Source organism: Drechmeria coniospora, chromosome 02 (assembly GCF_001625195.1).
Source record: "Drechmeria coniospora strain ARSEF 6962 chromosome 02, whole genome shotgun sequence".
Lineage (NCBI taxonomy): Eukaryota > Fungi > Ascomycota > Sordariomycetes > Hypocreales > Ophiocordycipitaceae > Drechmeria > Drechmeria coniospora.
In genome coordinates, this window is record NC_054390.1 from 8,953,852 (window position 1) to 8,977,057 (window position 23,206).

General features: G+C 58.7%; 7 protein-coding genes across 7 annotated transcripts; 3 read left to right on the top strand and 4 right to left on the bottom strand.

Moving 5' to 3' along the window:
- Positions 1 to 714: 714 nt before the first annotated feature.
- DCS_05580 (uncharacterized protein) lies at positions 715 to 1,795 on the top strand (the record flags this gene model as incomplete). Its single annotated transcript, XM_040802882.1, has 2 exons — positions 715 to 1,623; positions 1,700 to 1,795. 2 exons carry the CDS (start codon positions 715 to 717, stop codon positions 1,793 to 1,795), a joined length of 1,005 nt encoding a protein of 334 aa, XP_040657915.1.
- A 646-nt stretch (positions 1,796 to 2,441) lies between these two features.
- DCS_05581 (putative GAL4-like transcriptional activator) lies at positions 2,442 to 4,733 on the bottom strand (the record flags this gene model as incomplete). Its single annotated transcript, XM_040802883.1, has 6 exons — positions 2,442 to 3,384; positions 3,443 to 4,048; positions 4,103 to 4,327; positions 4,396 to 4,496; positions 4,573 to 4,592; positions 4,664 to 4,733. 6 exons carry the CDS (start codon positions 4,731 to 4,733, stop codon positions 2,442 to 2,444), a joined length of 1,965 nt encoding a protein of 654 aa, XP_040657916.1.
- A 4,436-nt stretch (positions 4,734 to 9,169) lies between these two features.
- DCS_05582 (fungal specific transcription factor domain-containing protein) lies at positions 9,170 to 12,129 on the top strand (the record flags this gene model as incomplete). The annotated part of the gene is made up of 4 exons (XM_040802884.1): positions 9,170 to 9,352; positions 9,410 to 9,923; positions 9,987 to 10,728; positions 10,791 to 12,129. 4 exons carry the CDS (start codon positions 9,170 to 9,172, stop codon positions 12,127 to 12,129), a joined length of 2,778 nt encoding a protein of 925 aa, XP_040657917.1.
- A 747-nt stretch (positions 12,130 to 12,876) lies between these two features.
- Positions 12,877 to 15,178, bottom strand: DCS_05583 (uncharacterized protein; the record flags this gene model as incomplete). The annotated part of the gene is made up of 2 exons (XM_040802885.1): positions 12,877 to 14,842; positions 14,946 to 15,178. 2 exons carry the CDS (start codon positions 15,176 to 15,178, stop codon positions 12,877 to 12,879), a joined length of 2,199 nt encoding a protein of 732 aa, XP_040657918.1.
- Positions 15,179 to 16,648: 1,470 nt separating this feature from the next.
- DCS_05584 (cytosolic Cu/Zn superoxide dismutase) lies at positions 16,649 to 17,477 on the bottom strand (the record flags this gene model as incomplete). The annotated part of the gene is made up of 2 exons (XM_040802886.1): positions 16,649 to 17,136; positions 17,225 to 17,477. The coding sequence occupies 2 exons, from the start codon at positions 17,475 to 17,477 to the stop codon at positions 16,649 to 16,651; spliced, it is 741 nt and encodes a 246-aa protein (XP_040657919.1).
- A 3,203-nt stretch (positions 17,478 to 20,680) lies between these two features.
- DCS_05585 (uncharacterized protein) lies at positions 20,681 to 21,092 on the top strand (the record flags this gene model as incomplete). The annotated part of the gene is made up of 3 exons (XM_040802887.1): positions 20,681 to 20,718; positions 20,803 to 20,953; positions 21,018 to 21,092. The coding sequence occupies 3 exons, from the start codon at positions 20,681 to 20,683 to the stop codon at positions 21,090 to 21,092; spliced, it is 264 nt and encodes an 87-aa protein (XP_040657920.1).
- Positions 21,093 to 21,567: 475 nt separating this feature from the next.
- DCS_05586 (uncharacterized protein) lies at positions 21,568 to 22,865 on the bottom strand (the record flags this gene model as incomplete). Its single annotated transcript, XM_040802888.1, has 4 exons — positions 21,568 to 21,937; positions 21,999 to 22,079; positions 22,154 to 22,653; positions 22,719 to 22,865. The coding sequence occupies 4 exons, from the start codon at positions 22,863 to 22,865 to the stop codon at positions 21,568 to 21,570; spliced, it is 1,098 nt and encodes a 365-aa protein (XP_040657921.1).
- Between the last annotated feature and the right edge of the window lie 341 nt (positions 22,866 to 23,206).

The window sequence follows — 23,206 nt, forward strand, 5'->3', positions numbered from 1 at the left end:
ACCCCCGTCCTGCCGAGCGCGCCCTCGGGACCGATCTCGCGAACGACGAAGCGAGGCACCACCATCATCAACTACGCCGAGGATGGCTACGACGACCTGGATGACGACAGCGACGACCCCCGCCGCCGGCCCACGGGCCTGCGAAGCCTGCGCAAGGAGGACTCGGCCTTGGGCCTCGCCATGGACCGGGCCGGGAAGGACACCAAGGAGCCCGTCCTCGTCCAGGGCATATGGCGCGACTGGATGGGCAAGAACCGGGCGGTGCGCAGCGATCAGCAGAACGCCGCCCAGGGAAGGCTACCCTTGACCTTGATCCCCATCCGCATCGACCTCGACATACCCTCCTTCATCCCCCCCGCGCCCTTCCCGCCGCCGAACCCGAGCAGCGTCGACCTCTCCATGGCCCAGTACCGCCAGGGAGAGATGACGGTGCCCTACAAGCTGCGGGACATCTTTTGCTGGAACCTGCACGAGACCCTGGTGACGACGGACCAGTTCGCCCAGCACCTGGCCCAGGATCTCGACCTTCCCAACCGCGTCGCCGCCGTGTCGGAGATCAGCAAGCAGATACGGACCCAGCTCGAAGAGTATGCCGGCGTCGCTCTTCATCCGCTATTCCACACAGGCCAGCAGCCGCCCGCGCCGCCGCCGCCCTCCGCCCAACCAGCCGCCGCCGCCGCCGCCCCGTCGGCCGTGGGCACCCCGAAGCTTGGCATGCTGCCCAAGTCGCGCGAGGACTCCCCGTCGTCCTTTGCGAGGGGTCTTTCGCGACCGGAGACGCCCGCGCAGACGGGTGGCCAGGCGACGCCGTCCCAGGCCCAAGCCCAAGCCCCAGCCCCCGACGTGACGGCCGAAGCGACGGCCATCCTCTCCGACTCGGACGAATTCAACCCCGACGACACCTACCGCTGCATCGTCAACCTCAACCTCAACCTGGCTTCCATGCTCTACACCGACAAGTTCGAGTGGTCCCTCCTTCACCCCCCTGGGACGGCCGAGGCGTTTGCCAAAGTGACCTGTGCCGACCTCGGCTTGACGGGAGAGTGGGTGCCCGCCATGACCCATGCCATCTACGAAGCGGTCCTCCGTCTCAAGAAGGAAGCCTGCGAGGCCGGCGGCCTGGTCGGCGGCTGGGGCGGCGCCCAGCAAGACCTTCTCAACGATGCCGCCAACGGAGCCGAGGCCGGCTGGCGATACGACCCCGAGCACCTCGCCGACGACTGGGAGCCCAAGGTCGAGTTCCTCAGCAAGGAGGAGATAGAGAAGCGAGAGGGAGACCGCGAGCGCCAGGTTCGCCGGTTGCGTCGTGAAACGGCGCGCTTCAGCTCGACCGCCGGCATGCTCGGCGGCACCCCCTTTGCCGCCACCCCCTTTGCCGGCCCCGTCGAGGTTGAAGAGGAGCGGATGGGCCGCGGCGAGCGGTCCAAGAAGAAGCGTCGCTTCCGAAGCCTGAGCCCCCTCGGTCGCGGAGGAACGCCCGGTGGCCGTGGCACGCCCGACGTCGGCGGTTACGGCGGCGGCGGCGCTCTGACGGACCTCGAGAGGATCTCGTGGCGCTGCTCTCACTGCCGTGTCTGGGGAACCAGCGTCTGGGCTGTTCGTGACGGCCCTAGCGGACCCAAGGTACGACCGATCCCCCTGCTCCCCCTTCCAATCCGCCTCTGCCGGGATCTCCGAGTTGGCTAACTGTCCGGCGCAGTCCCTTTGCGCCAACTGCGGCTACCTGTACGAGCTGGACCGCAAACTCCCACGGCAAACGAAGAACCTGCATCTCCAGGATCATCGGGTCGGCTAGCCAAGATCCGGACCTGCATGAGGCCCGGCCGCCATTGCCGTTCCGTCCGATCGGCACCGGGTAGCCTCCATCTTGGACAGTTGGGTGCCTGGAGAAAGAAGATCCAGGCCTCGGCGGTGCCCGGCGGAGTCGACGAAGCGGGCCCCAGCAGTCAGTCTTGGGGCAAGACGGGGGGCGAGTTCGGTCGTCTGGTGGCGTGGGTGAGACGGAACTTGAGTATTCTTTACACATATAGCAATGTAGATCCGCTTGCCTTGCCCTCTCACATTGGAGCTCTAGATGGCACGGAGGGAAAATTCTACGAGCTGAAGATGAATAAGTTTCATGCCGAGTACGCAGGCACATGGGGACGTGGAGTATGCATCCGGTGAACAACCGACCTACGTGCGTACCGCCAACATTGCTGGCAAACAAGGGTTTCCGCTGGCGCAGGTAGACCGGCGCGGCACATGAGATTAGGGGTAACCAACCCGCCGCTTTCGCAGCACAGGCCGGGCTCTTGGCGTGTATATTTATTCTTCGTCCTACGACCAACAGGTGGACGGACTATCCATTCGCAACGCTGTAGCATACCGTTTCCCAACCCATACCGCTCGTGCATGGGCATCAAAATGGAAAAAGATCAAACACGCCAGGTTCGAATGCATCACATAGTTGGGTAGCCTTCGGCCCAGTTCATGTCCATCCTCGGCTGCTGACCCTGCACAGGAGGGTGAATTGGCGGAGAAAGCGCCGGGTCGCCATTCTGATACTGGCCCGGGTGCGACTGCAGAGGCAGAGGCAGCGGCATCTGCATCTGCTGACGCGCCCGAAGACGGTCGAGCGCGTCGGCGGAGACGAACTCGAAGTGCTGCTTGAGCATGACAGCTTCTTTCCAGCGTGCGCCGTAGAGGGCAAGTATCTGGGGAACGCGCTCGAGGCACCAGATGCTCCTGGCCGTGTTGTCGTCTGTTGGGGCGCCAGAATGGATACGACGGCGAGGGATCGGCGGCGCAGGGGTCGAACCCGGCATGGTTGGGGGAGGAGAAACGTGCGCTCCAGACAGCAGAACGTCTTCGGCGGCAAGCAAAACTGCGTTGAGCTGGCTGGCCATAAAGAAGACCTTGAGGGCGTCTTGGTAGGTGTAGAAGGCGCTGTTCAGGCCGCCCTGTGCCGTCTCGTGCATGCTGCCGAGGTATGCCAGGGCGTATTCGAATATCAGAGTGCGGGTGTAGTCCGTGACCTCTCGCGTCCTCCCCGACGGGGCGATGCAATAAACGTAGCTGTACCACAGTTCCTGCTCGAACATGCGGCGCATGGCGGCCGGCAGCGCGGCGGGTAAGGAATCACCCCACTCCCGCATCTCCAGGCACCACTGCCAAATGTACGACGAGTCTTCCAGCGGCTCGGCTTTCGATTGGCACAGCTCCTGATACCAGAAGGATTGGGCTCGTCGCAGTTGAAAAAGCAGCAGGGCGGGATCGGCAGACTGAGGGCCTGCGATGGGTGCCGTCACCGACTTGCGACCGATGCTCGACGTGCTCGGAAAGGCGACGTTGACGGAGTCGTTGGTGAAGGAGAAGGATCGCGCATGAGCCATGCTGATGGTGCTGTTGGATGGTCAGCCGCGGGTGCCCGGCGCATGCCTGCTTCGTCTCACAAACTCACCGATCGAGCGCGTAGGCCGAGTAGAAAATCTTGCGGCGCATGTCCAAGGCAGCCTTGTCGGAGAGGGACGAGGACGGGGGATCTTGGTGAAAGCCAATGTCGACGACGGCTCGGGTGGTGAAGCCGATGACGTGCCAGCTGTCGAAATGGGCCGAGTCGAGCATGGAATAGAGGGTCAGCAAGAGGAGGGATTGGATCTGGGTGACGCATCCCGGGGCGAGAGCCTTGTCGGCGTAGAGCAGGGCCTGCGAGACGAAGCCGACGCCGTCGTGATACATTTGGTCGTCGATTCTCCGGCTCTGCGAGGACGAGGCGATGGCGAGCACCATGTAGAGGAGCCAGTAGTCGGCGTCGATGATGGCACGCTCATCCTGGCGATAGACGTCGTCGAGAACGGTCCAGAGGGCTGTCTCCGAGAAGAAGGGATAGAGGGAGTAAATGTTGGCGAGAAAGTGCTGGACGAGAGCTTGGGCCGCCTGCCTGCTGGGCAGCTGCTGCTGTGTGGGGTCGGGGATATCATCGACGGTTGTCGCGGCCAGGACCACTCTGGCGAAGGTGAACTTGCTGGCGGAAGGTTCGAAATCGCGCGTCGTGGCGTCGACGGACCTGCAGAATCAGCATCGACGACGTGACGAGGACGAAAGGCTGGCAGGTGCGTACAGGAGGCCAAAGTCGGAGACGATGGCGTTGAGGTCGCGGTTCTCGCGGCTCCGAGCGGCTTTGCGATAGATGGCTGCGCGGATGGTGGCGAGGGAGTCTCTTCTGTCGACCTCGGTGACGGCAGACGCATCATGCTCGTGGAAGGCAACCGAGGCTTTTCGGGAGCTCGCAAACTGAAGACGTCTCTCGAGCTTCTCGATGCGCGACTCGAGGGCGGCAACGTAACTTGGGAGCGACAATCAGCCGGTCCGTCATACAGGGCGGAGTAGGATGTTTCGCCACGGCCAACTCACCTCCGCTCCTTGCCCCGGGCAAACTGGTCGTTCACATTGGAGCACTCATTCTCACGGCCAGCCTTTTCGCAAGCCGTACAGGCCGGAAGCTTGCCGTCACACTGACGATGGCCTTGATCAGCAGCCGACGGGGCGAACAAGGGTCGGAGTGGGAGAGTGGGAGGCAGCCGGTCTCACCTTGACCTTGGCGTTGCGACCTGGTTTGACGTGTCAGCCGGGAAGTGAGCGACGATTCGCTCGAGTGGCGGAAGGGACTGGGGAGACCTACAGCGCGAGCAGGCAGACACTGGCCTCGAGACGCGGAGCACCGGATTTCGAGAGAAGCTGTTCCGGGGCATCGCCTCGGGTGGAATATTGACGGAAGGAGAGGCGAGGTGAAGGCGGGGGAGTCGGCGGGGGGGAGGAGAGAAGGGGAGGGGAGGGGGGGGGGGGGTTGGAACGTGAGGCCACGAGTGTTGGGTTGTGGCAGTAGAGAGTGGCAATGCTCGTGGGTTGGCGTTGTGTCGTCTGAGGGATGTGATGGATGGTCGGGACGGGAGGGGGGGGTTCGAGGCGAGGCTGACTTTTGCCGCGAAGTCGAACCGTTGCCGATTGTTGCGGGTCGAGTGGAGGGGTTGGTTGCGCTGTAGGCGGAGCGGCGCTAGGTGAGTGAACCCTTGACGACCTCTAAACTCTGCTGGAGCTCGCTGCTAGCGGGCGAACGGACGGCCGGCCTCGTGGGTGTGGGGGTTGCGAATCGTCCAGTATTACGAGCACTTGGCACTGTACTTGTAGGTACATACTCGCCGCACCAAGCACTATAACTAGGTACATACTGGTGCTCGCAGCACTTGAACGCAGCGCTACCTAATAATTAGCTGCTACTGTACAATACACCGTACTCGCCCACGTTGTAGGGTGCCGCTCAGCTGAGCTTAGCGTTTCGGCATCAACTGTTAGCGCCGTATCTGGGGGCCGCAGGATGCAGATCCGGCGATAGAACAAGGCGCCACTGCTCGCGTACAGGACATTCTTGGAAGGATTCCGTCCCGTCCTGATCGCTTGCTTTACCTTTTCGTACATGATCGTATTTGGATGTAGGTAGTTGTTGTATAAGAATGTACAAGCACGGAGTATCACTCCGTACTGCGAGTGCGCCTGCTCACATGACACATAAATACGTCAACGCCGGCTCGGTACTACGTTTGGCAGGGTGCATTGTTGTAGCATCCCTTCGAACTGCTCGTACAACTACGTGTAAATACCTTTATCCCAAGGAGCTTCGAGGCCGAAAGCATGGTACGTATCATGGAACGCCGAGCATGCTCGGTAGTAGGCAATGGGCAGCAGGCACGAGCAAAAGGCCTCTGTCGGTCTTGGCAGTGGCCACGATGTCGAATCGGCATGGCGCCCTCGCAGTCCTTGTTGCCTTTGTTGGGATGCGACGGGTGAACGAATGCTCCAAGCCATGTCGCGTCTGCTCGCTCTCCTGCCCGAGGCGCCTCGCTTCCCGTGGCACAACCAGTGGCGTGCGAATGGCGACCGGCCTGCGGCAGAGCAGCCAGAGGGAACCCGGACAGCCGACGGTGACGAGGGACGAGTCCTTTGGCGTCCTTGTCCCTGACCTTGCCCTTTGCTCGCCCGTGCTTTGGCTCGGACGGTCGATCGCATCACAGGCCATTATTCGTCATCCCGCCCCGCTAGCCTGTTGCGTCGTCCGAGGAAGAGAGCCGGTGGCCCCGGATGAGGTCGCAGATGTGTTCGACGGCAAGCTTGCCCGCATGACCAGGTGGCGTGCTCGGCTTCGGAAGGCTGTTCGTTCCGTGGGCTGACCATGGACAAGCGCAACTCCGCATTGTGTCTGGGTGACGGTGTGGCATGCTCGGAAATAATCTTGCGGCCGTGCCGCCAGAGCCTCGATACAGCTCGGTTGAAGGTGAAGGCATGGCGAAACGGACAGCTGGCCGGTCTTCTTTGCGTGCTTCCACGCCCACTTCCACGCCCACTTCCACGCCCGCGAGCCAGGAGACCACATCGCCTCTAATGGTAGCACAGTATGTAGTGCGTGCCAAAGCCGACTCCAGTACCTAGCACGCATTACTGTACCTTGGAAGTCACCTGTATAGTCCTGAGGGCAACGAATACCCGTGCTGTACGGAGTACTCGTACTGTAATTACATGTACAACCGCATTCACGTGGTACCGACGCATTTTGTACTCCGTACAGTACCTGGAAACACATCTCCATCACCGATCAAAGTACCTTCCCCGCCTTGGGAATAGGGACAGTGACTTTTGGAGGGACCAAACCCTTCCTGCCACCTATTGTGCATGTATGTATTTGATACCGTCAGCCAACAACGTGGCGAGTTACGAAACCAGTCATCATGGCCCTCGTCCCCGTACATGTGCAGCAGGATAGGACTCGCACGCAAGGCAAGATACGGAGTACTTTACGTGCTGTGAATTTCGACAACCCTTTTTACGCACACATTGGCACGACCTTGAGCCAAGCATCGTTCGCATGAACGAGAACCAGCCTAAGCGGTCCGCCGGGTATTACAAGGTGGTGGCCCTACCCTCTTCCGCCTAGCTTCGTAGTAGTTCGTCACGTATTTCCCGTATTGTGTTTCTGTACTTGCTCTGTACTGTACGGAGTACGGAGTAAGTAGTCCGTACTTTGGTTCCACATGACCAAACGAACGTGGTGGAAGGATCAATACTACCAACATTTACGGAGTGCCGAGTGCAGCAAGCCCTATTGCCGACGTCAAGATGATGCTTTCATCACTGCTTGTGCTACTCGTTCGTGCATATGTACATGTATAGTGCACATCAACTTCAAGTACGAATGATCTTGCGAGGAGATTGGCGAACACGGCCAAAATGTGACAGATGAGATCCACCCTGGCTACTGGAATACCTTAGTACCTAGCAATACTGTACATGTGCAGGTGCAAGTGCACTGTACGCCTACCCAACTAGTGCTGTAGTTGTGCACGCAGGCCATCAAGGTCTACCGTGTCCGTTTGCTCGTTAGGGCAATATCTCGACACCTGTATTGAAGCTGTCTGCTTGGCTTCGACACCTTCAGTGGCTCAAGGAACGAAAATTGTAGAGAGCCTCCCCACGCAGTACGTACTCTGTAGTGTTACTTACTAGCGATGGACAAACCTACTTGCTGCTTGCGTTGACCACCATTTCTATGCGAATGTACAAGTGCTGTACACATCGTGCATGTGTACGGAGTACTTGTGTAAGTACTCGTTACTACAGGTCAGTCCTTGTACACAACACCTTAGCCCTCAGGTACAGTAAACGTGCTGTGCAACTACATGTACAGTACGGAGTACACCAAAGTACACATAAACGGAGTACTGCATGCAAGTACATGTACCAACCAGAGTGCTCCGTAATAGCATCACGAAATTACTGTCACAGGCTATACACTTTGTCGTGTGGTAGCGCGGCACCCCCACCGCCCCACTGCCCTGTCCGGCGCTGGTGGCCGCTGTCGAACCCCTCCTGGAGTTCGAGCGCGCTTCCCCTATTGCGGTCGCTCCGAGGAATACTAGTACAAGTACAAGTACTTACAAGTGCTGTAAGCAGGTACTGTACAGTATAGTACTTACGTAGCGGTGGTACTGTACTTAATAGTGCTTTTTTTTTTTTACCTGGTATTATGGGGTACTTCTTATTAATACTCCGTACTCCGTGCTCCGTACTCCGTACTTACTTGCAGCAGTATCCGTACGCGATACGTGTGCCCAAGTATTACTCCGTACTGCAAATAATAACACTCAACGTACTAGTACTTGGGTGAAAGTATACTTTTGCCCACCTCGCGTGCTCGTACGAGTACTTGCAGTGCTATTAATAATGCCTACGAGCAGGTACCAAAGCCAAGTACCACGACGTATCCACGCCACCAGTACCGAGTACATGCAGAAGTACCTTTGATGTTGGCAAACGTTCCTTGGGCAGGTGGGTGTGCTTGTAGGCCGAACGGAGCTTCCGTCCCAACCATGCCTACCGTTCTAGCCTGCCCCATCTCTGACCACGAACGACAGACTCCTTCTCTCCCTCTCGGATCGAACCCATCTCGAGCTCTTGACTCGACATTCCCGCCCATCCCATGTCGACGACCACCCCGGACAGCCGCTGAATACGACATCACCTGCTGCCCTGCATCGTCGCGGCTGCCTTCAACCACTGCCCGCCCTACGCACCGTCGTCCATGCGACGTTGAACCTTGACAACCGTCTCCGCACCCGCCTCGGGGCCTTCGGGGCCAGTCACGGCGTTCCACGGCCACGGCTGCCAAGTTCTGCTCCCTCTGCTACACCTGCTCATCCGCCTACGACACGTTGGAAAGACCTCGGAGCACGACGAGCAGGCACGACGAGCAGGCACGACGAGCAGGCACGACGAGCACGTTCCCCTCCTCGGCGAGCACACGCCACGAAGTTGCCTACGACGACGACGACGACGACGACGACGACTGCGAGTGTGCCTTGACGCGGCCTGCCCACCGTCGATACACTCCCTCCCTGCAGGTTGCGGGCTGGTGATGATCCCCGCCGAAAGCTCTTCAGCATCGCCCACCGCTCTTTGATTGCGCCGCCTGCCCCTCGCCCCCCGCGAGACGCATGGTGTTGGCGACGGCTCCGATTCTGTCTCGAGCTGTATCCACCAGTTTTTGCATCCCTTGCACCGCCCCGGAACGTTGCGTGACGGTTCGACAGCAGAAGCCAGTTTCCGTTCCGGAGCAGCCTAGGCCGGCCAGCATTCCTCCATGGATCCGTCACAAATCTTCAGCCAGGGCCTGGGACAGTTCCCGCCTCACCAGAGCCACCAGAGCCAGGAATATGTCCCGCAGCAGGCGCAGCAGCCACAGCAACCCCGCAACGACCACCCCCTCGGTAGCCCTGGTCACCGTGTAGCTCACACCCTGACGGCTTGTTGCCGCTGTCGCCAGGTAAGCCGCTCCTCCGGCCGAGGAGCAGCGTGCCCCGCCCCGCTGACACCCTGCCAGCGAAAAACCCGCTGCGATCCGACCCTGCCACGATGCCTTCCCTGCGAAAGATCCGGATCGGTGTGCGAGTATCTCGATCCGGCCAAGGGAAAGAAAATCAATCGCTACTACGTCATCAAGCTGCAGGACCGCGTCAAGGCCCTCGAGGCCGAGCTCGCCCAGTTCACCGACGATGACGGTGACTATCCGAGCAGCAACGAAGACATCGTTCGGCCCGGTGGAATGATCCGTCTCACGGCCGGCGACGAAACCCCTCGATATCTCGGCCCGAGTAGCGGCATCGCCATGACCCGACTGCTCATGGAGGAGGCGAAGCGATACACCGACTCTCATCGAATCTCCGACCTCTTCCCCGAAGTCCGCGCCAGAGGCCAGGCCCGCATGCAGTCGATTCAGATGACCGGCCCTGCGGCGGTGAGGAAGCCTAGCTACCCCATGATGAGCGACCACCCCGCCGAGAGTCTTCCTAGACGGGAAACGACGGACAAGCTGGTGGAAATCTTCAAGCACAAATGTGAGTCCCTTTGTCCAATCCAACTCCTCCCCGCCGGCCGCATCGCTCTGATCATGTTTCCAGCCCAACTCTTCTGGCCCGTGCTGCACGAGGTGGATTTTCAACGCGACCTCGAGGCCGTTTACAATGGCGATACCGACCCGTACAGAAGCTTCGTCGTCAGGATGGTCATTGCCATTGGCATGCAGAAGCTGGAGATACAGTATGCCGGCCTGGCTGACAGCTACTACGTCGCCGCCATGCAGTATGCCGAGGCCGTCATCCGGCCCAAGGACCTCAAGACTCTTCAATGCCTCATTCTCATCGTGCAGTACTCGCTGCAGTCGCCGACGAGGACGCCCGTCTACTTCGTCCTCGGCTTGGCAACGCGCATCTGCCAGCAGGAGTCGTTGGCGAGCGAGGAGACCATCACGAAAGGCATCAACCTGGACCCCAAATCCATCGACATGCGTCGCCGCCTCGTGTGGATCGTCGCCACCATGGAGTTCAGCCTTTCCTACAACATGGGTCGCCCGAGCGGCTTCGCCAGAGGGGACGACCGACTGGATGTCGATTTCTTCGCCGACGTCGAGGATGAGCTCATCACCTCGGCCGGCATCCAGCCCGGATCCGTCAGCGACCGAAAGCTTGCCGCCATTCACTTCTACAAGTCGAGGGCCTTGCAGGCCGAGGTCATGAGGACCTTGTACGAGATAAAGAAGCCGACGCCCGAGAACCATCTGGACCCCTGGTTCGGCAAGATGGAGCAGAAGATGAAGGATTGGGTCGACGCGTCGCCCAGCGCCCCCGCGTGGCTCAAATTCCAGTATGCCGACACTCGTCGCCTGGACCGACCGCATTTCTGCTCGGCTGCTGACACTTGGCTAGGTTCACCGGTTTCTTCCATCAGATGAGGATTGCATTGTACAGGCCGTCTCCGCAGGTGCCGAAGCCGCTGCCTCATGCTGCCGGCATATGTTTCGAAAGCGCCGTCATCGTCCTGAAGCATACGCAGGCCCACATGGAGACCGGCACCGTCTCCATCACCTGGGTTTTCCTCCTGACGCTCAACACGGCGTTGAACGCCCTCCTCTGGGCCACCTCCTACCCGGAAGTTCGGCAGCAGCATTCGCGGGCCGAGGTGGAGGAGCTGATACAAATGTCCCTCGCCTGCCTCGACAAGTGCGTCGAGCGCTGGCCGGGCACCGCCTACACTTCCGAGCTGTACGGCATCATTTCCAAGGCGTGCTTGCAAAGCTACGAGTCGGGGGGCACGGCCGGGAAGCAAGCTGCCTTTGCGTTTCCGAGTCCGTCGCCGGGCCTGGAACCTCAGTCCCCTCCCGATGCCTACGCGCAGTCGGCGCATTCCCGTCCGGATGTGACCTCGCCGCAGTTTGGCTTCGTCTTCGACTCACCGCCGGAGTCCATGAACACGAACTACCCTTTCGACCCCAACTTTCCGGCTCACCCCACCTTTCGATCCAACTCCATCTTCTGCAACCCCGCCACCGACATGAACGGCCGGAGATTTTCCTACTTTCCCCCCGACTTCATGCACTCGGCCGATGCTGGGGTTGGCGATCTCGGGGCGGCGAATCCAATATCTCCCCACCACGTCCAACCGTCGTCTGCCCATCACAACTCGATGCAGCTGCCAACGCCGCCCGATTCGGTTCCCCCGAGCGCCATGTCTGCGGCGTCGCCGAGCACCACCTTTTCCCCCACCGGCATGCGCCAGTCATCGACCCTGTCGGATGGCGCCCCTGACCCCAGCGTGCTGTCTGTGCGGTCGGAAATGTCACCGCCTCCGACGTACATGACGTCGCAGGACCACCATCACGTGCCCAATTTCACCACTTCTCAACCGCAGCATCAGAGTATGTCTCAGCAACGGCCGTTGCCGACGACGACGAACTCCGCAGACTGGTTCTACCCTTCGACTTCCCTCGTTTCGCCCTACACCTTTGGCTCCACCAGCAGCAGCTTCTTTGGCGATTCCATGCCGGGCCACTTTTCCGAACCTCCCAGTGCCGGCTTGGGCCTGCATCTCATGGGTGCCGGCTTTGAATCGGCCTCGATGTTTTCGTTCGTGCCCCCCGGGAGGCAGGGCAGCCTGACGCAATCGCAGCAGTTGAAACTTATGAACGTGCTCGAGACAGAGGGCGTTGGCGACATGGACGCCTTCCTGCGTGCCGAAGAGAACATGTCGGACGTCAGATGGTATTGAGCGATGCATATCGCCGTGACGTCGTATGAACTAACGGGTAGCGCCGGCGTTTGGGTGAAAAGCGGATGGGATGAGCGTGGCATTCATAATGCTACGCACCATTTAGTGTGAGTGCTGCCAACGACTTGGCCAAGGAGTAATTTGGTTCGGATCGGACCTTTGTTTCGATGCGAGTGATGCATCCGACACATGGAAGCGATGGCACGAGGGGAGCCTGTCGTCCCCTTTATGCAGCAGAAGAGTGGAGTATACAACCCAAAGGGCCAAAGAGGCAATTTGGGGTCATGGACATAAATACCCGATACCCGCTGAGTTGGCTGTTGAATATGCTAGCTGTTGAATACACCGCAAGACTCTGAAAATTGCGTGACATGAAGGTCCATCGTGATCCAACTGATGAGGCATCTTGGTCGGACCTGTGTCGTATATGCATGCACTGGGCGGCCGTATTTCCAGTGTGCCCCATTCGGCCATGACTGTTCCAAGAGGCACCACAAGGAAATGAAGAAACGAAATATCGCCTGTAGTGGGTATCCATTCTTCTACCCCCCCCCCCTGCCTCCTTTCCAGACTCTCTAAAAGCACGCGGTCGTGTCCAAGTGTTGCCAAGTGCGCTCGACAAGCCCGAAGCATCAGGGACTGGAAGACATGGCGAACTGAGGACCGTTCTTCCGTCAAGCACTTGCTCATGATCGGACAGATAGTCGGCAAGACTGCATACACGTCGTGACTGTGCTGCCCGCATCCTCAAAGCTCTAGTTTGCCAAGATCCTCGGCAGCCTTATCCATTTCGCCGAGCCCGTTGTCTCGCCTGACGCGCTTCTTGCGCTTTGGTTTCGTGGCCGTCACCGTCGGGGCCTCCTTCACCCACTGCGAAATGCACAGGGAGCGATCGGAAGCGAGCGAACCGTCCTTGCTGTCGTCGCCGTCGCGGAACAAGGGCGAGTCCTTGTCAAGAGGGATGGCGCTGGAAGGGACTTTGACGCCCGAGAAGGTGCCGAGGGGAATGACCTCGCGGGTGAGGCCTTTGGAGGCGACGCAGGCGGCGCCGAGGATAGCCTTGCCCATGGTTCCCATCTCCTTGTTGCCCTCCGACTGGATCTGGCTGGCAACGACCGAGTCGGCGGCGGCGGAGGCCCCGACCTGCTTGTGAGCGCTTAAGGGCATCCTCGGGGCACCGCCGAGAATCGGAAGGGGTGCCGGGAAACAGAGACTGTCCCAGCCAGCGCAAAGATCCAGCCACTGGTCTGTTCTGCGGAGCACTTCGACCCAATCGGAACGCGCCGGGGATCTGCTCGCTTGAAATACAGGATGGCCGTCGCACAGTCGAACGAGGCGAGCGACCATGTAGGCATGGCGCTGAAGCTCCTTTGGTGATGTCTGGGCAAGGCAATGACACAGCAAGAGGCAGTGGAGGGCCTCGGTCAGAAGTGGATGATATGTGACCCATTCGCAAGTGTTGTCGTGGAGCCCAGCCTTGACGCCGTTTTTCTCGACGGTCTTGTAGGGAAACTCGGGAAGGTCGGGTGGCTGCTGAGGAGAAAAGAGGACGGATATGGGGTGAACCGTGTGTGGCTTGATCGGGCTGTTCGCATCTGGGTTCCGTGGGTTGCGGGTACCCTGCTTGGCATGCTCGACCCGGTCGTAGAAGTCCCTGTGGATCTTAATGGGCAAGTCGGGGGAGTATTCGAAGGCGGAGAGGAAGGCCATCAGATCTCGCAGAGCGCGCTTCGCCATGGATTTGACAATCCTGCGGACCTCGGCCTGATCTTTCGAATTCTCCTCCGTATTATCCGAGTCAGCATCAGCTTGCTCGGCGGCGGCGGCAGCAGCTCCTTCGGGCTCAGGGTGCTCCCGAGCCGTCGAGGAGTTGGACAAGCCGCCGGGCACGTGGTCGCATGCCATGGCAAGGTAAACGCAGGCGCGTTGAAGCAGGAGCTGCGAGTCGAGGCCGCTCGGCTGCTCATCTTCGGCAAGAATGACATCGACCGGCCGTCTCTTGCCGGCTTGAAGCTGCCGGGCTTCTGGCAGGGGGTCGGTGGATGTCTGGTGCAGCTGGCTATTGTATCTCGACAAGTTCATGGCAGCCGTGAGGTCCTGGAGAGCGCCATCGAGGTCGTCCTTGAAGATCTTGACCGAGGCCGAGGTGCGCAGCACTTCCGGCTGCCTCTTCTGGGAAAGGATGCCTTCGAGGTCCTTGAGATCCGTCGACTCGGCCAGCTGGCGCGAAGGTATCTTTTCGTGGAAAAAGTGGACGTACTTGGCGTCGAGGTCGTTGGGGTTGCGCTGGAGGACCAGACCACCAATCTCCTCAAGGGTGGAGGCCCCCTGCATGGTGGCGACGCTGGAAGCTATCTCGTCGAGGCGATAGGCTCGGGCAAGCTTCTGGCTCGCCAGCTCTCGCATGCGAAATCTTCTCTCGCGGCTCAGCTTGGCACCGTGGCCGGCGGGACCGAGACCGAAAGAGCTCATGGAGCCAGCTCCGATCCCGCCGACGCTGGATAGGATTGGGGAAATCATGTCGCTGGCGGCCCTAACGGCCAAGTCAGAAGCTTCGTCGACGTTCCTCCGGATCTTGATGACATCGAAGAGGACGGCTGGGTCGATGGGCCGAGGCCGAGGGGTATTGTAGTTGATGTTGGCGATGGTCTCGAGGGTTTCGACAGGCATCTGAAGCCAATGGCCGTGAAAGGAGGAAATGTGTCGCCAGTGCCTGGATCGCCGGGGTGGTTCCATCAGCCTTCCTTCCTTCCTTGGTGCATTGATGCATGCATGCATGCCATGCTCGTCCAGTCCAAGTGTGCGCATGGACTTACTTGTTGCGGCAGATAATCAAGGACGAGGCCGACGGCGACAGCGACGACGAGGATGCATTTTTCCTTGCTTTGGATCCTTTCGTGCCGGCCTGGACGGATTGGCCCTGCTGGACAGCGGACGGGGGTGGCGACAACGGTGAGGGCGAGGGCGACGGAGACTGGCCCTTGTCTTCGGTTTCGATTGCGAGCTCGTGAGAAGCCGCGGCCGACTTCCTGCCCCTGGACTTGGCCATTCTGTCAACGTCACCCCCCCCCGCTCGCTCACGGACCAGACGAGGAGGCCGAAGCCCTCACGACGGTGGACGATGTCCGGGGGACTTTCGTTACAAGTCGTTTGGCGGAAATCGGGGACGAGAGGACGGAGAGGCGAGAGCGGAGGATGGGAGAGGGCATCGGCTGTACCGAGAGCGGTTGGTCAGGTTTGTAAGGATGATGGAAGGTGAGGGAGAGAGGGCAGAAACTGGGGAGCGAGCGAGGGAGCAATTTGCGACGTTTAGAACAGCTGCCGCTTGCCGCACAGCAGGTAGGTTGGCAGGTTAGCAGGTTGGCGGGCAAGCTGGCAGAGAGCTACTCAAGGTTGCAAACGACGCAAGGTAGCAAGATGTTGGCGATGGCAAGCCGATGCCAATCACGTGGGGATCCTCGGAACACTGACGACATAATTAATCGATACAGATACCTGCACCAACAAGCTTTGCTGTACATTCAGTAGGCGTACAGCACAGCGTAGGAGGTGACATGCATGTACACGCACAGGACGTTGGTATACTCCGTGCCCGTACATGCGTAGTGCTGAACAGCAGATTATTCGTCGTTGAGGTTTGCAAATATCGCATCGGCTTTACGGGCGGGCGGGTCATGGGCGAGTGGGTTATTGATCCAATTGAGGGAGGGATTGAGTTTGATGGTTGGCACTCAAAACTCCATCCTCGTGTACCGTAGTTGTACTTGCACGCACTGTATTCAGTACTTGCTTAAATGTACTGTACAGTACATGCACTCACTGTACTGTAAGTACTCCGTACGGTGTATTTACTTACTTTACTATGTACTTTGTTACTGTATGATACTATCTAGTACGGAGTAATACTCCCGCACTCTGAATGATGCTGGGAATTCTCCAAGCCGGCGGCCGTACCTCCACTTAGTCGTCCTTGCTCTTCGTACGAGTGCCCGTAAATGTAGGTGTATATTTCAGGTCACTGGTAGGAACATGTCGAGCAGAAGTTTCCATTCGCATGCGTAGTCCGCCGTCAATGCTTCCTTGTCTGACAACGAATCGGAATGATGCCCCCCCTCTGAATTGCATCGACATGGAAGTGTGTATGCACCCATGTATGTCAGCACTTTCATGGACACCAAGACAACATGGTACCTTCTCGAAACAGGCGCATTCTATGAAATGACATGCCGACATGTCCGTGTACTGTTCTTTTACCAAGTACGTACAGTACACTGAGTAAGTGCACACATTACGAATAATTACATAATAATGAGATGTCCGAAGCGGAAGCTGCCGTCGTACCCCTCCCGTGTCGCAGTGCATGCATGTACTGGCACTCTTGAATGTCCGCTTGTGTTGGTGCCGAGGAATACAGGTACAGCATTCGCACCTCTGCTCGCAGCCGTAATGTCATTCCGTTGGTCATGCATGGGGGAAGCCGGAACGGTCAAGGCCGCATTCCTCAACTTCACGGCACCGCTCATCCGGCAAAGGCAAGGAGTGCGACACCGGCGATGGCGACAAAGGGCAGCGTCGTGTGCGCCTTTGACGCGGCGGAAACGACAAAGGGCACGGTGGAATCGGTTGCCGCTGGCCTTGCAGGTGTCGCACCGCTGGCCGTGGGCACGGGATAGACCGACGACGAGGCTGACGGATAGGGCGCGCCGACGTCCACCTTGACAAAGTTGGCGCACGTGATCCTCGTCGTGTTGGCAAAGTGAAAGACAAAGGACCGGTTGCCCATGAACTCGGCGTCGCCCTCCTTGAGCGAGACGAACTTGTCGACGTACTCGGCCTGGAACGGGTCCGCCGTCACCATGCCGTGCTTGCCGGCCAAGTCACCGACCTGGCATGTCTCGGGAGCCGACGATGCGCACGGCGGCTTCTCGCCGCGCTCGAAGGGGTCCAGGTGAGCCAGCGTCTGGGTGCAGTTGCCGCCAACGACGGGCTTCACGTGGATGTGGTAGGCTGGCCGGGCACGTTAGCCTTCCGCAACGATGGCAAAGCTCGCGGGCGGGCCATCACAGCAGCGTCATGGCAACGAGGGGAGACGTACGGAATGGCCCGCCGGACTTGGGCAGATTCTCGAAGTGGACGGTGAACTTGACGCCGACGCCATCGTCGGGCGTCTCGGCCGTGATGAAGCCCTCGACGTTGCCATCGAAGTCGCCGTGGAAGAAGGGGTCCTCTGGGAGGGTGGCCGTGTACCTCACACCCTTGGGGTTGCCGGTAATGGGCCTCGCATTCTGGGACGCAGCATGTGCGACGGCGGCCGAGAGGACGGCGGCGATTGCGCGGGCGAATCGCATGTTGCAAGGCACAAGAGGCACACGGTGGCAGACTCGTAGTACGACGACTTCTCCGCGTATCCAGAAGTGGTGGTGGTGGTGGTGGAGGACGAGGAGGAGGGAAGGAGAAGAGGAGGGCAGGAGAAGAGGAGAAGGGGAAAGGGGAGGAGGGGACGCAGCAGGCAAAGAGGAAGGGGATGGAGAAGGAGAGGAGAGGTAGAAGGAGAGGAGAAGTAGAAGGAGAAGTAGAAGGAGAAGTAGAAGGAGAGGAGAAGGAGAGGAGAAGGAGAGGAGAAGTAGGAGGAGGGGAGAAGGAGAAGGAGAACGAGAGGAGAACGAGGGGAGGCGGGAGGGGAGTGTGATGTAGGAGATGAGAGCTGCGGGTGCGGGTAGATATACTGTAGGTAAGACAAGAGGAGGCTTTGTTGTTTGCGTGGACGGACCACGACTGAAGTCCTCAACCCGGTAACGGCTGGAGGCAGGCCCAGGATGGCGGTGACTTGTTGGTGCTCACCTTGCGAGTACATGAAAGTGGACACGGCAGACGTGTTACAGCTAAAGTGAGTCAGTCAAGCGACGACGGCTGCGTTTTCGTCAAGTACTCGCACAGCACTCGGCACAGGAGACGGCGCAGCATGCTGAACGAGCATCACAAGAATGCAAGGGTTTGGCTGCCGACCATGGCCGGACGAGGGGGCTTTTCTTTGTATCACTCGTTTTCGCACCAACCAGCTACAACCAACCATCTTTGTAGGTAAATAGTTACTCCGTACTCCGTACCTACCGCGAGGATTCAAGTACAAAGGTGGGACGACGAGCGACAGATTGCTACGGACATTATGGTGCTCGTACCTGCTGCAAGTACGGAGTACAGCACCTAGCAGGCAAGTATACACCCAAGTACTCGTCCTCATACCTCCATGTACATGGATTGGTAGGTATTCCGCACGCAAAAACAAGTGTATCAGCAGAGTACCTCCTTGTACATGTGATATCATACTGCACTCTGTACGGAGTACAATCCAAGTGTATTCCGCGCCTGCGGGTAAAATAAAGAAAAGCCTGGCAGCATGGCAGCCTGTAGGGCGGGCAGGGGTGCCGCCCCAATGACTTGCTGAGCAGTCCTCATGAAAATAGATTGCTATGCATGCAAGTGCGAATGATACGGAGTATTTACACCGGAATTTGGAGCACGGAGTACTACTTGTACGTGTGCCATGTATACTCCGTACTCCGTTTTCCCTGCATGTGTAGTTGTAGGTGTATGATTGCGTCCAAGTGCGCAACGTAGGTGGCAGCAGTCGGCGCATGTCTACCTCGTACCTAGTAGGCGGCACGGACCTGTCGTTGGCTCGTTCGTCTCAACCCTGGTCCCCGAGCCAGTTCGGCAGCGTTTCTCAGCCGCCCTACGGAGGTTTCAGCGTTCCGAAGTGGCATCGAGCAGCAAGGGTGCCTGAACGTGTACATGCAAGTAGGTGCAGATCTGCCGTACTGTGCTGTGCTTGGGTGCAAGCTTCTACCTACCAGGCAGTGCATGTACCCCGGCTAAGCCTGTCATTGTACTTGCAGAGAACAAGCGTGGTGGTTGGTGCAAGTACCGTATACTGTAGGTAATTACGGAGTACGGAGTACTAGGTACTAGTATATTACAGTAGTGCCACACTTGTACCTGTACTCCTCGCGGACCAACTCCTGGTGACGCTAGGCCGCTCGGCAACCGCAGCGCCCGGGAGCCAAGCCCCTTGTTAGTACAACGACCACCCACACCTGCTGCGGGTAAAGGCCCACTGGAAGTCCAACGGCCAACGGCGTGTGGTGGGCGGGGAGTCCTCTACCCTGCCACCTGCAGCCTGCCCCGAGACAGGCTTATGCTTGCTGACGCCCATCTCACCGGCACTGCCCCCCTCCTCCATGGGCATCATGATTGCTTCCAAAACACGCGTCCTCCTCACCTTGACGCTGACGCTCACGCTGACGGCAATGCACTATCGATTCCGGATAGAGCGCCCACGGATCCGCGAATTTCTCCACAAGAAGCCGCAGACCTGCAGCGTGCTTACTACGAGTAAAGGTCCTCTGCACGGAGAAATACTCTGCTGGAACGGCTGCTCGCAACTGGTACCTATAGTACGTGTAGTATGGGCACTGCACTCGGGACATAGTATGCGCGTACTCCGTACACGTACTGTACATGTATTTATAGCACCCAACGCTGTAAATAACCACCACTCAACGCCCTCCACTTACCGCCCGTCCTCACCATCGCTCGCGAGTGTTGCTTGCCATCCAACCACCAAGCATTACACACTGGTTCCCCGGCAACTGCTTGGTACAAATGCATACATGCACTCTCGGCCCGAGGTGCCGCTGTATTGATTCAGTCGCGAAACCACGAACCCCCCCCTCGGTTCACCCTCTTCCCCACTCTCCTCGAGGTTTCGATTTGCGTCGCACGACGATCCCCTCAACTGTTGAACAAGCCGTCTTATCCGAACGACACCTCCCCATGGCCTCGTAGAGTTTTCCTACTTATACGCCTGTTGCCAAATGGACCACGAGTTTGACCTGGCTGGGTTCCCTCCCTCAGCTGCTGTTCCCCACCATGATTTCGATTGACCATTAGGTCCTGTTCGAGTCTGCCGATGCTTCTCCAACAGAATCCAGAATGAGAAGGCGGTGCAGAGCTCTGGCCGATGGTGACGTGATTCGCGTCGTGCCGAGCCTGGTGGAGAGCGGGGGGTGATCGTGCATCATCGTCGATCGACTGAACGTGTCCATCCCCTGGCTCCAGATCCAGAATCATTCGGTCGTTGGGAACCAACCATACGTGTACGCTTTCTGGTGGTGAAGTCGCACATGTATGTAGGCTTTGGTTACGGAGTCCTGCTCCGCAGTTCGTATTACTAGTACCTACTAACCTACCAGCAACTAACGGCCTGCTAAAATCCGATAGCAGGCCAAGACAAGCTGGCCATCGGCTGGGAGTAGTAGCTGTGGCTTAAAATCCAACATGTGGCGGGACCTCGGTGGCCTTTTGCCGAAACTTAGTCAGCGGATGCCCCATTGCGGACGACATCCAGAACGTCGGAGCTGTCATCGACTACCTCCGACTACATCAACTGCCCAACAGCATCACCAACTCTCTTGTCGCCAAAGCCAAAGTGCCGAAAGCCAACCGGCTCCCAAACCGCTCGTAGATAACCCCGTCGTCAAACTCGCCCACCATGAAGCCCGTCGTCAGTGCCATGCACGCATGGTCGTGGTAGGTGCCTCCCCCTGGAGACCTCTCATCTCCCTTCCCGCCAAAACCAAGCGCCGTGCAGCGCTGACAGCGTTCACTGTGCAGCACCGTCATCTCCTTGTTCGCCATCGTCATTCTCAGCATCCTTGGTGGTCTCTACCGGAGCGGCCACGAAGAGTTTGTTGGCGGCCGCGAGGATCCAGAGGATGGCGAGGTCGTCGCTGGCACCATCTTCACAGCCGTCATCGTCTACGCTGTATGTCGCTCCAAGGTCTCTCAATATTTTCAGAAACATTCCCTCCGTGCTGACTCCTTTCCAGGGATTCTTCGTTTTTTGCGGGCTGCAGGGCTTGCTCCACGTCCGAGAACGTCGAAGAGGCGCAATCGCTTTGTGAAGATGGATTAACAACGAACAATATCCCAAGCGAAAAAAGGGAAATATCGGCGCTGGCGTTTTTGGAAGACTTTGGGGCATGGGTCTATTGCGTGACTTTTTGACAGAACCACCTGCCAGCCCGCCCGCCCTTGGCCCATACTTGATCCGCGTTGGAGGCCTCGTCACATTTTCCTGTGGAAGAGATGGGATCAGTTGCGGCTCAATCTTAATATATTATGTACACAACGCTGAATTTTATGATCTCTAGGCGTTGTGACCAAGACATGTGGACATGTGGATGTCGCCAACATACTGCGTGCCGGTGCCAACGCCCCTTGCGTTCCGGCTGTGCGCAATTTCTGACAACGCTGCATCTACATTTACTCCATCTGATCGAAATTGACGCGCCAAGGCTTGGGCGCGATTCGGGGACGCAGCATCCCACCGGATGCACATGCTCCTTCCACCCTTCGGTTTTTGGGCATGGGAAATGCTCAGTCGCGGATCGTCGAGGTCACTTCTATCGAGGTCTGAATGCTGATGCCCTCCCTCGGAGGCTTGTAGTGAATATCGCCCTGCGCTACCGAGGTGGTCCAGACGACGATGCCTTTTCCAGCCGAGGATGCTGAGCCTTCCTCTTTGCTGTCGTTTCTCATCAGTTCGTCATCTCGGGCGTCGCGGGCCGTGAGCTCCAGCCAGCGAGACTTGGACTCGACTGCCACGCGGGAGCGAGCATTTCTGCCCATGGACTGGTGCGATCGAGACGACTTTGGCGTCAGTTTCCTGAAAAGGGGTCGTAGTGTGGGCACCGAGGCGGCGATGATGCCGACGCTGGGTTCAATCATCGACCAGAGAGCCGTTCTCCTGCACGGGGAGGCAGTTGTGAGCAGACTGACTATCCGGGCGCCATGGAGCGTCGACATACATGGTAACGTGAAAGTAGTGGGAAGTGAGAAATTCCGTCGATCGCAGCATGGTCAGCCGCACGATGAGAGTGATTCCGGCGCTGCGAACGGATCGTTGGCACACAGGCCGGCCCTGCCCTCCCATATTCCCAAGCGGGGAGGCGTCTCTACTCACATGAGGCTCATGCCCAGCAGCACGATGACGGTGATCTTGGAGCGCAGGTCCATCCTCACGTTCCAGAGCATGACGATGGGCAGCAGACCAACGACCCAGGCCGAGAGGGCAGATATGGATCCGTGAATGAGGGCAACGGATATGAGGACACCCTGGCTCAGGCAGTGGCCTTCCGCGCCGTGCTCGATCTGGTTCCAGAAATACGACGGCGGCACGCACTGGAAGACCAGAGTCAGGAAGTAGGCAACCGAGGCCAGCGAGACGGTGACGAGGAGGGCGTGGATGGTGTATCGGTGCACTCTCCTCGTCACGATCCTCAGCAGAAAGAGGCAGACGGAGAGGCGGATGGCGAGCGTCATGGGCGGGTAGAAGACTTCGCAGAGGAATATGCCCTTGAGGGATGCCTTGAGCTTCTCGGCGGAAAAGGTCCCGTGCTCCTGGCCCATGGCCCCGGCGGCCGCCCCTCGCATCGTGATGGAGCTGGAGCCGACGTAGAGCAGCTGCGTCTCGGATTAGGATTCGTTCTTGCTGCCGCGCGCCATGAGACGGATGAAGGGTGTCGTACGGTGGCAAAGACGATGATCCAGTCGTCGGCGGAAAAATCTCGCCCCATAACGGCACGGACATATATCCTCAAGCCAGTGAAGATGAGGCACGGGAGCAGGAGGGAAAGCTGAACCCAGAAGAGTCGCATGCCATCCTGGTCCGCCATTTGAATCGACTTGACGCTGTTTGACGGAAAGCCGCGGGCAAGGGGGAATCAAAGAGTGTGAGGGAAGTGAGGGGACCAGGGCATGCCGAGCTGTAGAGGGCCAAAACTGGTGGAAGGAAGGGACGCCGATTCACCGTTCTCCATTCACTGCCCACCACAGACTCGGGGCCTTGTGAGCACGCACCGATGCCCAGGATGGCCCCGCAGCTTTGCTTCTCGGACGAAATCGGCCACCGATTCTGTCTTGTCTCCTACTCCTTGTCCCTTTCCACCGACAACTATAATTCATCGGAGTCGCAGGGAGAGGTGCCACTCGATCCTAGGCGAGTGGCGCGAGCGGC